At 41.9% G+C, this 17,403-nt stretch overlaps 1 protein-coding gene across 3 annotated transcripts in view; it reads left to right on the forward strand.

Annotated features, from left to right (window-relative positions):
* The window catches only part of ADIPOR2 (adiponectin receptor 2), a 43,027-nt gene that overhangs the window by 8,884 nt on the left and 16,740 nt on the right, over positions 1-17,403 (forward strand). For 2 of the 3 annotated variants that reach the window (XM_072954605.1, XM_031670798.2), the window contains exon 2: positions 12,414-12,691. In XM_072954605.1, the coding sequence (XP_072810706.1) occupies positions 12,500-12,691 (192 nt within the window). In that variant the 5' untranslated portion in view covers positions 12,414-12,499. The remainder of the gene's footprint in view (positions 1-12,413; positions 12,692-17,403) is intronic. The other variant, XM_031670803.2, reaches the window with a different exon arrangement.

Genomic DNA, 17,403 nt, shown 5'->3' on the forward strand with positions numbered 1-17,403 from the left:
TAACTGCCCACTCATTCCTTTGGTCAGGGAAGAGTGGTGGCAGTGCAGACGCCTTGGTGTGGTGGAACAGAAGGGTTATTTTTATTTTCTTGGAATTTATTTATATTTTATTTTATTTCAGAAAGAATTTCTGTAACTTAAAAGATTGAGAAGTATAATTTTATATATACATATATAAATATATATAAAAGAAAAATGAGGAAAAGGAGGAAGCATATATTCTGTTCCCAGGTGGCAACATAACTGAATGACTAAGAGTAAAATTTGGATTTGAATTTGCTTGGCAGCAGAGTTAAAAATGGGAATATGGTAAAATATGTAATATTGAACTGGAAGGAGGAACAAGACCAGTTTTCCAGGGATAAATCTTCCCTTGACAAACTTTAAGGAACTGTTTAAATTGGGCATTACATAAAAGCTCCGCTCCCCCCTTTTTTTTGCTAGAGGCCCAGATTAAAAAAGGTGAAAATGATACATTAAAGTTTCAAGCCAATATTGGCTGAAATTTCTTATATTTACACCAGAGAACTTCACTTCAAACTTACTATGACCAGTGGCTGTAATGTGCTATTTGTGTCTTTAGTGAAGCCCTGTAGGACAGTGGTAAGGCATGGTCTTTGGAGGTAGACAGATACAGATTTGAATTTAAGTTTCTGTCCCTGACGTGACTTGATTGTGACAACATTGTGACTTGATCTCCTTTAGTCTGAGTTTCGTCATCCATAAAATGGGACCCCATTTCATAAAGATGCTAGAGGAGTAAATGAGATGATGGGTAAAAGGCCAGCTACTTAGCCTGGTACAGAATTGGTTCCAGTAAGTATTAAGCAACAGTTCACCTGCCTTTAATGAGATAGCCCCATGGCCAGGAAGAATGGAACCACTTAGCTCTGTGGGAGGCAGTGTTGTGTGATGGGGAGGGCCTAACCTGGGCGGTTCTGCTTGTCTGTTTTGTAACCTGTGTAGTCTTGAACAGTCTCACCCTCAGCCCTCTCGTTTGTAAGTGGGGAACACTGTGTAACAGGCAGGGTTAAATGAGAGTGTATATGAAAGCTCGCCTCACCTGGCACCTGATAGCCTCTAAGTTAGCGTCTACATTTTGTAGTGATAGGCAGTGCTGTGCTTCTCAAGTAGGACTTGAGAAGGCTTTTGGTTGTAGAAGCCAGAATGGTTATGAATTAGTTTGTGTTTAACTTCGCTTTGAGGGAATCACAATTAGGGAATGTTTACTGAAGGAAGACTCTTTAGGAAGTTAATGTTACTTGGTAAGATGATGTTGTGTTGCTTAGCTTGTACAGACCTGTGCGTTCCCTAGTAATCTACACTTACGTACATGAACTTCAACGGTGTCAATTGTTTTAGCATTTAAAATGAACTTTACTGAAGTATGAGTTACACACAATAAAATATACTCACTTTAAGTATTCAGTTAGATGAGTCTTGACAGTTTACATGCCCAGATAATCATCACCCAGGTCAAAATGTAGAATTTCTGTCGTCTCCCTCGCGCCCCTTTGCAGGTGGTCCACTCACCCCAACCACCCACATCTGGCCCAAGGAAACCTCTGATCTGCGTGGATTAATTTTGTCTCTTAGAGTTTTGTGTAAGTGGAATCATATGTATTCTTTAGTGTCTGGCTTCTTTCACTCAGCGTAGTTTTTTTTTAAGGGGGTGATTAGGCTTATTTATTTATTTATAGAGGAGGCACTGGATTTACGCTCTACTCTTTGAGCTGTGCCCCCCCCCCCACAGCGTTAGGACGCTTTTGAGATTCAGCTGTGTTGCTGTGTGCCGGTAGTTTGTTCCTTTTTTAATTGCGGGGTGGTATTCATCATAGTATTGCTGCACTGCAGTTTGTTAATTCATTTACCTTGATATTTGGGTTTCCAGTTTTTGGCTATTATAATTAAAACTGCTACGAACATTCATGTACAAGCCTTTTGGACATGATGTTTTTATTTCTCTTGGGTAAATCCTTTTTTTTTTTCAGTTGAAGTATAGTCAGTTACAATGTGTCAGTCTCTGGTGTACAGTATAATGTTCCCGGGTAAATTCTTAGGAGTAGCATAATTTAGTTGTGTGGTGTGTGTTTGGCAGTTTTTTTGTTAAAAATATTTCATAGTATTTTTATCGGGCTATTCTCCCATCAGCAGTGTACTAGGTCTCATGAATACTGAGACCTAGTTGTGTTCTTAAGTAGCCATTCTTTCACTGAAGTGGTATCTGGTGGTTGTTTTTTAGGAGAGGGCAGTTAAGTTTATATTTTTTTAATGCAGGTACTAGGGACTGAACCCAGGACCTTGTGCATGCTAAGCATGTGCTCTACCCCTGAGCTTTACCCTGACACCCCCTTTACATTTATTTAAAAAATTGTTTTTCCTTTTATTGAGTTGCAAAAGTTCTTTATATTCTGAGTACAAGTACTTTGTCAGGTGTGTGTGTTTTGAATATATTCTTTTATTCTGTGACTTGTCTTTCATTTTTTTAACAGAACCTTTTAAGAGCAGATATTTGAATTTTTTAATGAGCTGATTTTATCACTTTTTTCTTATGGTTAGTGCTTTTTTGTATCCTATGAACTATTTATTTACTCCAAAGCAGTGAAGATTTGCCGCCGTGTTTCCTTTTGGAAGACCTATAGTCTTAGATGTTATACTTAGGTCTATGATTTGTTTCAATTTTATTTTGTGGTACAGCCCCCCCCTCCCCGTATGGCTATCCAGTTGTTCTAGACTATTCTTTGCTCATTGAATTACCTTGGCACCTTTGTTGAAGATAAACTGTCCATGAATGAATGAGAATCTTTTTCTGTACTGTTACATTGATGTCTGTCTGTCCTTACTCCAGTCCTAATGCCAGTACTATACTTCCTTGATTACTGTAGCTCTGTTGTAAGTTTTGGTTATTCTAGATCCTTTGCATTTTCGTAAATTTTAGTATTGGTGTCAGTTTCCACCGAAAAGCCTGCTGGAATTTTTGACATTATATTGAGTATATAGATCTTTTGGGGAAGAATTGCCACCTTAACAATATTGAGTCTTCCAGTCCAATAAAATGGTATATCTTTATGTTTATTTAGATGTTCTTTAATTTCTTTCAGCAGTGTTTTGTAGTTTTCAGCATAGAAATGTTGGGTGTATTCGTTAGACTTGCTCCTAATTTTAAGGGCTGCAGTAAATGAGGGAATATTTCTGTTTTCTTTTCAGTTGTTGCTAGTGTGTAGAATTAAAATTGATTGGATGTTGAGCATGCAGAAATTCTTTAATAAGTAGTCAGATGGAATTTAATTTATTCTCATCTAAATTTCTGGAGGAAAAACCATATAGAGTAAGAAAAAATTATCTCTGATGGGTTACAAGTTTGGACGACTCTAAATTTGAAGCATAAAAGTACATTTGAATTTAATGGGAAAATGCACAATAATGAATACACAGAGATTACTGTAGAGATTGTCCAGCAAATGAGACGGGATAGTTGTGTTACTCGAACAGCTGGCTTCACCTCTTGGTAGGTGTTGAGCCAAAAGACACAGTTAAGCCAAAGATTGAGAGGAGGAGTTGTTAACGTAACTTGCAGCACGTAAGGAGAACACAGGGCATCTTTTCCAGAGCAGTGTCAACCCCATAGTAAAACTGGGGAAGTTTTAAGCTAAGGGAGCCTACATATCCATGAAGGGGCTTGGGTTGTCCACAGAGTCCACACTTTAGTTGACTGAAGTCACCAGGGTCAGAGAAGGCCAGCATCACCATCCCTTAGGTTCCAGTTGATCTGGTGTTTTGAGTGCTTCAGGCTAACCTTTACCTTCGAAAGAGAACTGGGAGAGTCTACAACTGATACGTTATCTTCGCTATTTTTACTTCTCTCTCCTGGTAAGAGATCACTGATTACTGAAACTTGTTCCAGGGCTAGCACTGTAGCCAGACTTAGATCACAAAATGGCTTAGGCTAAAAATGACTTCTCTTCTGTCAAGAAAGCCATGCCTGGTTCTCTTTCTCCTGGGGTCTCCTGCCGTATCTGCTTATAGTTGTGGAAAGACATGTAGAGTTGAGAAGTTTAAAATGTTAAAAATAATGCTAAATATTCAGTGTATCTTTTTAGGTAGAAGACAGTGGAAACCACTTGACTAGTATAAATAAAAAGAATCTTGTTTTTATTGAGTATATTTTGACCTACCAGCATGTCTGTTTTACTTTGTGTATCGTCAGATGATTTACCGTTTCCTAGCCAAGCCCGATACCTGTCTCTAAGCACAGATGTCCTCTTTCAGACTGTGCTCTTGGTTTCTGCTCAGCCTGCCCAGAAGTTGATCTGTGTACTCACCGTTTTCTCTTGTGCGGCAATGAGGAGAATTGGACTTGACTGTGTACTTGTGTCATGTTGGCTATGGTGGTTGATGGCATGTGTCAGTTAAAGTGGGATGAAATTGATGTTTGGCTTATTGCCCTTTGCATCATTCTTTGAATTTACGAAAACTAAAGATAAACTAAGAATGTTTATAGCTGTTAATGTGACAGGTGACTGGAGCTGTTTCAGTTTGGCATGGGAAAGAATTAATACTATTATTGCTGTTAGTCATTGTGTATGGGTTGTTAATATGTTTAGGTTTAAACTTTGATTCTTCCTAATGTGGCATTCCTGACGAAAAAGCTATGAATAAAAATATTACAGTTATATTAGAACTACATTTCAGAACAACTTTGAAAATTCAAGTTTAGAATATTACTCTACTTTAAAATTTTTTCTTAACACTTTCAGTACTTCTAAATGTTACGGGGTCGATACATCTAAAAGATGAATCTCGCTTGGCCAAACGCAGTACTGGACACTGTTGATATTTATCAAGTCTTTGCTTCCTAAAGAATAATTTTCTTTAATGTCTCAGCAGTTTTTCTTGTAACCTTTTTCATTATTTGCGTATGTGCTTTTGCTACAAATTGTATTCACCTAGCTAGTGTAAGTGGTGAACTTACTTGATTGTCTGCCAAATGGGAGAAGGCTAGAAGTCTCTTTCTTAATAGAGGATAGATGGAGAAAGTGCTCCTAACCAAATGCAGTAAGCAGACCTTAAGTAAGCAGGCAGCATGAGCTGATGAGGTGATAGCATTCTAAATATGGGTACAATTACTTAAACATAAGCCCTGCTACTGGAAAATAAGGTAAAATTTTAATTTGAGACGAGTCAACTTGGTGATCATCTGCCTAGCCGGTGGTTGTAAGACTTGGGATTTTTTTTACTGTCCTAAGTTGATAAATACTTGAATGGAAAGAAAAGCATTGTTTTCTTGTAGTTGTTCACTTTGGAGTTTTTGAACTGCTTAAAGTCTTTAAAATTTTTGAGTCACTTTTTCATTTTCTAGGCTGCCTGAATTTGGAGGAATATTGACTTTTTATCCCTTAAAATACATGCCTTCATTTTAGTGGTTGACCCTGCTTAGGTTATATTGCTCAGGAGATAGGTCCGAGTTTGGTTAAAATTTCACTTAGTCTCTGAAGGTACTAGGGAACTAATTTGACTGTGTAAGCTTTATTATTAGATTATTGTGTTTATATTAGAAATACATGTTTATATTGATGAGTTCATTGCTGAGCTATCATCAGTCCCTAGAAGGGTGCCCAACACAGAAACTATACATAAATATTTGTTAAATGAAAAGCTTCGTTTTTTTACCTTATGGTGCTTGAAACTGCCTTTATAGTTTTTTTTTTTTAGCAAAAATTAGAAATGTAGTTAATTTATGGACTATAAGTTTTAAGAAGTGTTTACTTACTTCAATATAATAGTAGGGTCCTTTTGCTTGTACACCTGCTTTTCAGGGGGTTGATTTGTAGCTCATGTGGTTTAAATTTGGAGCATTTGATGTTGAATGAGAAAGTGTAGATTTATTTCAATCTGCTTTGAGTTCTAAACTGCCATGTGACATGCAGCTCTTTCATAATGGTGCTTCGTGATGGTGTGGAGCGACAGCTTAGTGCAGTTAAGCTACTTCATGTTCTTGAAAAGCAAGTCTGTTGTTCTTGAGGTGGCCACATCACGCGTTTGAACTTGGAGTCCTAAGACTCAAGAAACTCAGAGGAAGTTCAGCGTCTGCCTCCGACCGACTCTTTGTTTTTTTTCAATATCTTAGAACTTGACTTTGTACTTTTTGGGACGTGACAAAACAGTCTACTTATATATTTTTTAACTGAAGATTGAAACAATTGTTCTGGTCACATTTATGGTAATTGTCAGGTTTTTGAAAGGTCAAATTTGTTAAGCTATAGTTTACACTTAGTAAATTTGCCGTTTCTCATATGTGCAATTCTATGAATTTTGACAAACGTTGCTGAAGGATTTTAAATGGCTAAAGTGGACTTGATATCCAGTGGAAAGGCCAGCGTAGCAGCTCAGCAGATAGCCCTTCATATCTTTTCATCACTTTGGAAGTCTTTATCGGAAGGTTCAAGTTGGGCCTTTTCCACGAGCACAGAAAGAACCGGTGTGGCAGGCTCTCCCTGGCTTTCCCCCATTCTACTTTGCAAGGTAAGATTTGCCTGGTTTCTGTGCGTGGGATAGTTAGAAATTAGAAGAGGTTCCTGGTGATTTTACTTGAAAGTTGCCCTACTTAATGCTAGGAAAGAAAGCAGTGTCAATGACACAGCAGGTTGCCTGTCTTTACAACTTCAGAATAATCTTCAAAAACTGTTGTTTGATTGGAAATGTTCCTTGTGCTAACAGCAGTTAAGATTTTATGAACCTGAAAGCATGATAGTGCCTGTGTTAAAAATCGGTGTTGCTGCTTCTCACTTGTCAGCTATGCCATTTTTTAAGGACTGTGTCAGTTAGTAACATATGTTGGGAACTTTTCCCATTTAATCAGTTATTCTTTTCCTAATTACCAGGTTTTTTTGATTGACAGTTTTCTATTCAGATATGTTCTGGGTGGGTAGAATTTCACTTTTAATCAGTCATTTTATTGCTTTTGGTATGTAGCAAGGCTACATGCTCCTCCCCATTTCTTGACTGTTTCTTAGTATTTTCAATATTGTTGTAAAGCACAGAGTCCGGTCAGTGTTAACTCCTGGTTTTGTCACCTAAGTGCTGTCATGCAATTATTCAAGAACAGCTTGTTCGTGGTGGTGTAGGAGGTGGTGGCTAAGAGCATTAACGGGGTGTTAGGCAGACTGGATTGATTAGATAGATCAGGCTGCCACTTACCTCAGGCCAGTTATTTATAACCTCTCTGGGCATGTTGTCATTTCCAAAACGGAGGAAATGCTTGCACCCATCTTCCAGGGTTGTTGTAAGGGTTTAAAGAGAGAATCTGTGGGAAATGCTCTTTGCATGAAGTTGACGCTCACTGCATGTTGGCTTTTCTTGTCACTGCCCATCCCACCCCCCATCCAGCAAGGATTTTTAAAATCCTTCTGTGTATCCTGCAGAAGGATACAAAAATGGATTCCGAAAAAGGGCCCTCTGACCATGAGAAGTTTTCTGTTCAGGAGGGAAGACAGGCACGTGAACAAGCACGTGGAATAAATTCTGACGGGCACTGTAACAGAAACTAAACAGGTGCTGAAGTAGAGTTAATGAATGAGAAGAGTAAAGGGGTTGTGTCAGGAGATGGGGGAAGTCAGGGAACTTGGTGTCTGCCCATGAAATTACTCTGAAGTGGGGGTGGTAATCCGCTCCTTACTTACGTGGCACGTGTTTTCTGGGTACGCCTGCTGTCCGCCAGTGGCTGCTCCAGGTGCTGGGCGTGCAGGAGTAGAGATGCATACTGCCTCTTCTCTCAGCAGTCTCCAGCCCCGTGGGAGAGGACCGTTAGCAAGCAAAGAAATGTAAGTGTCAGGGACAGACTGTGACGGAGAGGGACAGGTGAGGCGATCAAGAGTGACTGAGATATGTGGTCAGAGGAGGATTCTTTGAGGAGGTGACCTTTACGTTGGGATCGGCATGTGGGAATGGGGCCAGCCCAGGGAAGAGCTGGGCCATGGGCTCCCCAGGCCTTGGCATCCAGGCTGCGCGGGGCCCTCAGAGCTGCGGCGGTCCTCGTGGCTGAAATGTAGTTGGTGAGGGCCACGTGGCTCAGAAGGAGGCCAGAGAGAGGGGCTAAGTCAGTTAGGGTTTTATAAGCCGGGCAGGAGGTTTCCTAGGTGTAAAGGAAAGCCATTGGAGGGCCCCCAGCAAGGGCGTGCCTTTTGGTCAGGACCACTGTGCCTGCTGTGGCTGTGTGAGGGCTGGGTCGGAGGGGAGGGGGGTGGGATACAAGCTCAGACAGGTGAGAGATGGCGTCACCTTGAACCAGGAAGTGGGAGTGGAGAGAAATAGATGCGGGCTGTTTTGAAGACCCCCCTCTCCCCCATCACTGTAAAACTTAACTCATTTATTTAGTTTTTTATTGAGGTATAGTCAGTTTACAATGTTGTCTCAATTTCCAGCGTACTGCACAGTGCTTCCGTCATACATGAATGTACATGTATTTATTTTCATATTCTTTTTCACCATCGGTTACTACAAGATATTGAGTATAGTTCCCTGTGCTGTGCAGTAGAAACTTGTTTATCTACTTCATGTATTTGCAGTCAATATCTGCAAATCTCAAACTCCCAGTTTATCCCTTACCTCCCACCTCCACCCTGGCAACCACAAATCTGTATTCTATGTCTGTGAATCTGTTACTGTTTTATATGTAAGTTCATTTGTCTGTTTTTTTTTTTTAAGATTCTGCATATGAGTGATACATGGTATTTTTCTCTTTCTGTCTTACTTCACTTAGAATGACCTTCTCCAGGGACATCCATGTTGCTGCAAATGGCGTTATTTTATCATTTTTTATGGCCAAATAGTATTCCTTTGTATGAATATACCACAACTTCTTTATCCAGTCATCTGTCGATGGACATTTAGGTTGTTTCCATGTCTTGGCTGTTGTATATAGTGTTGCTGTGAACATTGGGGTGCAGGTGTCTTTTTGAATTAAGGTTCCCTCTGGATATATGCCCAGGAGTGGGATTGCTGGGTCATATGGTAAGTCTTTTGAGGAATCTCCGTGATGTTTTCCGCAATGGCTACAACAGACTGCATTCCCACCAACAGTGTAGGAGGGTTCCCTTTTCTCCACACCCTCCCCAGCATTTATCATTTGTGGACTTTTGAATGATGGCCATTCTGACTGGTGTGAGGTGATACCTTATTGTAGTTTTGTCTTGCATTTCTCTGATAATTAGTGATACTGAGCATTTTTTCATGTGTCTGTCGGTCATTTGTAGTAAAGATTTTTAAGTGTTAATTTTAAGAGGTCCAACCCCTTTCCTTGCCAGTTAGTGTGACAGAAATTTTCCAGCAGGTTTCTCTAAAGACTTAAGCCAGTCAGGGTAACACATCTAGTACTTATTTTTAATAGTGATTTAAAAAGAGAAAAAATAGCTACTGCTCAGAAGAAAACCTGGTACCTTTAATAACCCTGCTGGTCTCATTGTTGAAATAAACTTTACCGTCCTAAAAAATAATCTCATTTCACTGTTAGTAGTTCAGATTTGCATCCACTGTGTTGACGTCACAGTGGAGTCTGAAAGCGGAGGTGACAAGGGGCAGCATAGCCACGCTTCCATGTAGAACATCTTGCACCGCACGCGGTTCCGGTTCCGTCAGGCGAGAGCGTGAACTTGACACCAGAAATCTCAGTAGCGTGCACCAACTTCAGACGCATACCTCAGCGTGGAGTGGCAGGCCACACTGGGATCATCTCAGTGTGCAACTTTCAGGTCACCTTGAGGTTGGCTACTTTCCCTTCAGAGGACAAACCATGGGACATATTTTGTAGCCTGTCCTCTACTGCTGAGTAATCTAATTATAGAGCTAGAAAGTGCTACCACCAGGCAGAATGCTGCACCCCACTCGCTCTGTCCCAGCTAGTACAAAGGGACGTTACTCCACTGGCCCTTAGAATTTGAAGACTCGATATCCTAATTTTTAAACAACCTTAAAAATCCATGGCAGATGGCGAGTCTTTAGAGAACCATGCTGGAAGGAAGACCTCTGTCACATTCATTAACTGGCAAGGAAAGTGGTTGGCAGTGCAGGAATTTGAAAAACTTACCGTAGTATTGTCTTTCTTTCCTCATCACCACTTCCTGGCCTCCCAGAGATTTTAATTTACGACCTTAGATCTGCACCTTGCTGAAGGTGCAGGGGTCGGGATGCGTAGGATTTCCGCATCTGCTCATAGACTGAGTACCCCTCAGCCACTCGTCCTTCCTGCCAGCTGCTTTCTGTTCATGTTGGGTTCCTCGCCCCGCCCTGCCGCAGCTCTGTGTAATACCACATAGTGGTCATAGAATCTTGACCAGTGAGAATTTTCTGAGGAAGAGATGAACTCTTCTGATAACACATGATGGTACTCTGGAATCTTACTTTCCATCTCTCACCTCACTCCTTTTTACTGTTAAGAATCTTAGAGCGAATTAAAGCCTAGCTCCACTTTCCCTAATTTTTACTCTTCATAGCAAGACAGTCACTTATCTGTGTACAGCTGAACAGTTTATTTTTCCAGCTGCTCTTAGAGGCTAACGGCCTTGATCACGTTACCTAATCTCTGAGCCTCAGTTTCCACATCTCTCAGATGGGGGGGTAGAACACCTCAGACGACTAAATGTAAGAATTATGTGAGAAACTACGTGTAAATTCTTTGTACAGAATTTAGCTCTGTATATCTGCAATAAATGTTAGGTCCTTCTTTCTCCCCTGAAACACAATGAAGTGGGTGTGAAACAGCTTTGTGAGCTGTAAATAAATAAGTAAATATAAATCACTAGCATTGTTTCCTCCTTCAGAATTGGGTATTGATAGCATAGTTTATGATCTGAGTGCTTGCTTGGGCCCTTATGTGACAGGCACATACCCAGGTTTGCTTATCCTTAAAGATTTGTGTTTGTTCTTGTTCTGAAAACTTTAGAGGACTCTGGAGAAATCCACAGTGAACTAAAGTGATTTATGAAACTAACAGTTGGCTAATTCTTACTCTAATTCGAACTCTTGAGCTAATTCTCAGTCTCACGTACCCATATATATGGACACTCCTTTACCTTTTTTTTTTTTAAATTGAAGTATAGTCAGTTACAATGTGTCACAAAAAGAGAAAGAAAAGTACCGTGTGATATCACTCATGAGGGATCCAAAAACGAAAAAGGAGGAAAGAGAACACTACTAATGAACTCATCTGCAAAACAAAGACTTGCAGGCAGAGTAAACAGCCTTGTGGTGGCGGGGGTGGGGGGTTAAGTTTGGGAGTTTTGAGATTGGCAGATGTTAACCTTTTGCCGTTTTTTAATGGCATCCAGGCCCTCCCACTTTGCCCTGCTCCTTCTCTCCCCCAGTAAGAATTTTGAATCTCATGGGATTTATGTGCATAGCATGTCCCCTGGCCTCTTCCTGTTTTAGTCTTTCCAGTTGGATTGGCTGTGATAATCACCTTATTTGGATATGTAACTTAAATCTCTGAAATTTTAAGCTTTTTTACTGTGAGTTAGGAGGTAGAGGGCGAAGGATTTTTATTAATTTAATTATTAAGCTCCCAGGAAACTTACTGCAATCCAGTTTAGAGAAATAGCGATGGTTTCTGGAAGTGTTTTTTGCTACTTAACATTTGAATGTCATCTGTCGTATTCATTAAACATTTAGGTGCATCGTGCTTTTTGCGACTCACAGGGGTGTGAAAGGCCTGAGTACTGCCTTCCAGGGCAGTCTAGTCAGAGTTCAAAGCAGGTAAAAAATATTGGCGTTTCAGACATCAAGCAACTTAGATCAAAACGTTACCAATAATATATGCCACTTCAGTCAGAGACGTCGTCTTATTTATTTCGTAGAAATATGGTGAATTTTGGTTTCCTCACCTGTGAAGTAGAAATAAAAACAACAGGATGGTTCATTGTGATGATTTAAATGAAACTGGGTATGTAAAACGTAGTTGCAATACATTTCTTTCTGCAGTTAGGTATGTTTTTTAATTGAGAAAGTATGGCATATTGTAAAAAAAAAAATACAGGCAGAACAAAATGAAAACTAAGCCTTCTCACTCCTAGATTCGTCCCTGTGTGCTTCTGTACCAAGAACACAGTTTTGAGTATCTAAGTAGTTATTCTGTGTACATGTATACTTACTTGCAGTTAAATATTTTTATAATATGAATGGGCAGATGTTAAACATGTCTTTTGTATTCTGCTTTTTTCATTTAAAAATAGATTCTGGCAATCCTTCCTGTAAACAAATACAGGGTTTAAAAAAAAAACAAATACAGGGTTTTTAAAAAATACATGATTATTTTATTGTTCTTAATGATTATAGAAAATTCAAGTTTTAATGTATAGTAATACAACCTGTGTCTTCTCCCAGCACTCAGTCAAATATATTAATTCAAAGCTTTCTCTCCTTAGGGTCACCTCACTATCCTAAAAGTCCATCCTCCCAAGAAGAAGGGACAGAAAGAAAGACCTCTTTGTAAGAAAGGCTTGGGTATCCCATGAACGAGACAGCAGAACACCGACTGGGGTACAGCAGGACTCCAGAGCCAGACATAAGGCTCAGGAAGGGGCACCAGCTTGATGGCAGCAGGAGTGATGAGGATGGCGCCTGCCACGCAGACCTGGGGCCTGTGGTAGAGGCAGCTGCCCTTTCTTCCTCTCATAAGAAAGTAAGTGCAAGCAAAAGGATGGTAAGTAAAACAAGTTTGTGGGAATGTGGCTGGAGGGAGGATATTGAAAGAAGTGTGGGGACTTTGCTAAAATGAGGCTGGCCTGAAAAGCAGCCTTGAGCACGTTTGTGAGTTTTGTTCAGGATAGTTTGAAGTCTCTTACTCTTGAATTAGCTAGGTGTTAGTCACACCTCTTCTGTTGACACTTAAAACTGTACTTACTCTGCCCTGTCCTGTTTACAACAGGAAATGGGGCTTTTGTAGCTACCGTATGACCCTTATAACGCTTTGGTGATGGCATTATCACTTCTATTTTTGGAGAAAATAATTGCTTTCTGGAACTACAGATAGAGTTTATCTCCAGTGCATACCTTGGGAGTCAGTAGAATTGTGGGGAAAGAAGGCAGGTTTTAGTCTTTCACTCCCCGCAGAAGAGAGCAGCTTCTCACTTCCTCAGGCAGCTGTACCTGGAGCGCAGTGTGAGCGTCATTTTGCCCTGTGCTTCGGAGCCTTGCAGTTAATGTAGCATGTTGTGTTGTGTTTCCAAAGCAGTGTTTCTCAGACTGGTGAGCCCATTGGTACTGTGTGAGCTGTATTTTGGTGCTAGAGCAGTGCTAATTAGACAGCAGAGAGGGTAAAGAAATTGAGGCGCATGTAACATACGTTTAAACTATGTGCTTTGATGAAATTGTTTAGTTTTGTGTAGATAAGCATGTGTTTTTAGATATGAATACTACATACATTTCTTACTGAGGCTTGTAGTCAAAAGCACTGAAAGCCTCTACTTGGAACTGCATCTACCGTCCTAAGAGATAAGCTCACTGGGTGGGTAGTAGGGGTGTTGGTTTGAACTCCAGAGGGTAGTCTTGTCTTTCCAGGTCTTTAGTAAGAATTTCACAAGAGCACTGTAGAAATAACGGAGTATTTCTTCTTGTATTCTTGGTAACACTCTGTAAGCTAACGTTATACTCTTGGCTAGATGGTGCTACATTGAAAGATGACTTGTGTCCTTGTGTGTACGTGTGTCCCTGCTTGCACAGAACAGATTCCTAACTTAGAGGATTAAAAAAAGGTTTGCTTACAGTAAGTTTAGTGTGATTTGGCCTTCGTACTGGCATCACTGTTTTAAAAGAAGTTTCACAGATACTTGGGGCAAGGACTTCCTTCCGCATTAAGGCTTTGCTTTCTTGTTGACCTTTTACAACGTTGTGTTGTAGCAGCTGACGCGTCCCCCTCCAGGCCGAGCGGCTTGAGTCTCCCTCAGGTGCTCCCAAGGCCAGGGCAGTTGCTCAGCCAGCAAGCACTACCGCTGGGGTTCCCTTTTCTCTTCACTGCAGTGAACACGCCGCGTGAAATCGCCTGCCCTGAATGTCGGTGTGTCCAGCCCGTCATTGCTGGCTGTGTGCACGTTGCTGTGCCGCAGACCCTCGAACCTCTTCAGCTTGACGGCCGAAGCCCTGTCCCCGTTTTCCGCACCTCCCGGCCCTGGGCAGCCACCGTCCTGCTTTCTGCTTCTGTGAGCTGGCAGCTGTAGGTGCCTCGCACAGGTGGAATCACGCAGTGTTTGTCCTCCTGCGACGGCTTCTCTCACTGCGCAGTGTCCTCAGGTTCGTTCTGTGCTGTACCAGGTGACAGGGCTTCTTTTTGAAGGCTGAAGAGTAGTTGACTGATTCGTGTATGTCCGTCCACGGATGGTTGTCTAGGTGGTTTCCACCTCTTGGCTGTTGCGAATCCTGCTCGAGATTTCTCTTCAGATAACATGCTGTAGTTCTTTGGGATGAATACCCAGAAGTGGGATGACCGGGTTATGGTGGTTCTACTTTAGTTCTTTGAGGAGCTCCCATACTGCTTTCCATGGCGGCCGCAGCATTTTACATTCCCACCCGCAGCGTGCGAGGTGCTGATTTCCGCACGTCCTCATCAGCGCCTGCACTGTTCGCCCTTCTGATGATGGCTGTCCTGGCAGGTGTGACCCGGGCATTTCACTGCCGTTGTGATTTGCATTTCCCCGATGATTAGTAAAGGTTGAGCTTCCCACTCATACACCTGCCGGCCATTTGTGTGGCTTTTGGAGAAATGTCTGTTTAAGTCCTTTGCACATTTTTAAGGCTTTTTTGTGTGTGTATGTGTTGAGTTATAGGAGTTTATATATTTTGGATGTTTACCCCTTGTCGGATGTGTGGTTTGCAGATGTCCTCTCCTGTCCCACAGGCTACCCTGTCACTGTCAGTTGTTTTTGCTGTGCAGGAGCTTTGCAGTGTGACGCAGTCCTACTTGTCTAGTGATTTGTCTAGTGCTGTTGGTGTCATATTCCGAAATTTTTATTTTTAAGACCTTTTTTTAGAGGAGCATTTTTTTAGGTTCCCAGCAAAGTCGGGAATGTACGAGATTTTGCACATACGCCCAGTCCTCGCACTTGCCTCGCCTCCCCCACGATCAGCATCCCCACCACAGTGGTACGTTTGCTGTGACTGAACCTGTATTGGCACATCATGATCAGTCAGAGTGCAGGGTTTACGCTGGGGTTCACCCTGGGTGCTGCTCATCCTAGGGGTCTGGACGAGTGTATAATGGTGTGTGTCCATCCGTATGGCATCACTGCTCTAGAAACCCTCTGTGCTCCCCTATCCGTGCCCTGTCCCCTCCCTGATTCTTTAGATAGAGTGGTAGAAGGAAGCCTCTCGGGGGAGCACGTGAGATGAGTGAGGCCTGAATGATGAGGAACCAGCCGCGCAGAGACCTGGGGGAAGAGGAAGCGAGCTGAACGTTCTCTGCCTTGTTCACAAGCTGCAGCCACCCTGGCCTCACTTCACTTCGTTAAGTGGGCTGGGCTGTGTCCAGCTGCAGAGCCTTCACGCGTGGCTCTTTCCCTGGCCTGGGTGTTCTCACGTCCATACCTGTGGCTGCTGCTGCTACTGCTGCTCCTCGGTGCTCAGGTTAAGTATCCCTTCCTCAGAGAAGCCCTTCTCAGATCTCTGTCTCCACTGTGTCCTGGTGCACTGCTGTCTTTAATCCTGCCTTCATGTTCCCCCACAGTACGTACCTCTCTCCGTGTGTGTGATTAGATGGTTTAGTTCTTATTTTTGCTTGTAGACTGTATGTTCCATGGTGGAAAGAATCTTGCCTTTTGTTTGCCCCATCCTCAGATTCTTGCCCAGTTTTTGATTCTTGGTGAGTATGTAACATATGGTTGTTGAATGAACTTATAAGTAGCCAGTTCAGAGTTCTTTGTCAGAATTGTCTCAGGCAGCTTTCATAAATAAAGGTACGGAGAATATGGGGTGTACTATTCTGGTGTTCCGGGAAACTTAACTCATGTATGTAATCCAGATAGACTCGATGCGCTGTGTCATTTATCAGAGGGGCAACGACAGCTCACACTTACTGAGCCCTTGTGCCGTGCAAGGCAGTTTTCTAAGCAGTTTTGCGGGTTCCATCTCATTCCTTCCAGAGTAGCCTTCTGGAGTGGGTATCAGCTGCATCTTTGTTTTACAGGCCAGGACATGGAGACCCCATTGACTTTATGTGAGTTACATGCTGGGACTTCTGTTGGAGGATCATGCATTTTTTTCCTTCATGGGGGCTGGATTTTCTTTTCATTGATTTATTGTCAGAAGTGTGATTTGGTAATTTGAATGGTTATTTGCCTTTAATACATTTTAAAAGACTGTGTCCATAGATGGTCACAGCTGTGGAAGGAGACCCCGTGGTGCGTGGTAGTGATTCATCCAGTTTGGTGCCTTTGCTTAAGCGGCCCTATTTAATGGCTACTTTTATCACTTGTACCATGTTTGCTTTTATCTGGCAAAGCCACTTCTGTCCGGTAGATAATCTCCAAGGAAGCAGTTTGGTAAAAGAAAAAAAGCAAGGTTTTGGGTTCAGAGAGACTGGATTTGAATCCTTGCTCTCTTCTACAGAATTATTTCCCACTGTTTTTGAGTGGGAGGGTCCTTAAAAGAAAAAACAATGACAACCTTGCTGAAGTATGTGCATGTAGAAAAGTGTGTACATTGTAAGTGGGTAGTGGGATAAACTTCTGGACACATCTGTGCCACCAGCACTCCCAGAGGCACCCGCAGTGCTCTCCTCACCCCCGACCCGGCCCAGTCTGCCTGCTCCCCTCCCGCACAGGTGGTGTTATCTTGACTTCTAATGGTGTAGATAATTCTGCTTGTTTTTGTGCTTCATTCATTAGAACCATTCAGTATTTACTCTTGTGACTGGCTTCTCTCACTCAGCATCGTGTTTGTGAAAGTCCATTTGTATTTACTTGGTGTAGCAGTAATTTTTATTGCTCTCTGGTATTTCTTTGACTATACCGCATTTTATTTATTCATTCTACTGAAGGCGGTCTCGTTTGGGGCTGTAAAAATAGAATCTCTGAATATTCTGGGGCTTGTCTTCTGCTGAATACAGGTGTGTTTCTGTTAGCTGTGCACCTGGGGGTGGGAAGCGCGGTTCAGGCAGTCACCCCTCTCCTCCTTTAAATATCACAAGTATTTAACACACCCCCTTCATAACAGTTGTGTTTTTAGTATTAGTTTGAAAAGATAGATGATAGATATTGACTATGAATTAAGTCACCTTAAGTGAATGTGTGTTAAGTCACTACAGCGTTACACATGAGAGAATGTCGTTCGGTCGGGAATCAAAGTATTACCTAGAGCCGTGCAGTTTGCCCTGGCTTCCGTTTCTAAATTCACCATGCTTGCCCTGGGTCTCCACATTAACAA

Source organism: Vicugna pacos, chromosome 34, assembly GCF_048564905.1.
Source record: "Vicugna pacos chromosome 34, VicPac4, whole genome shotgun sequence".
NCBI classification, from domain to species: Eukaryota; Metazoa; Chordata; class Mammalia; order Artiodactyla; family Camelidae; genus Vicugna; species Vicugna pacos.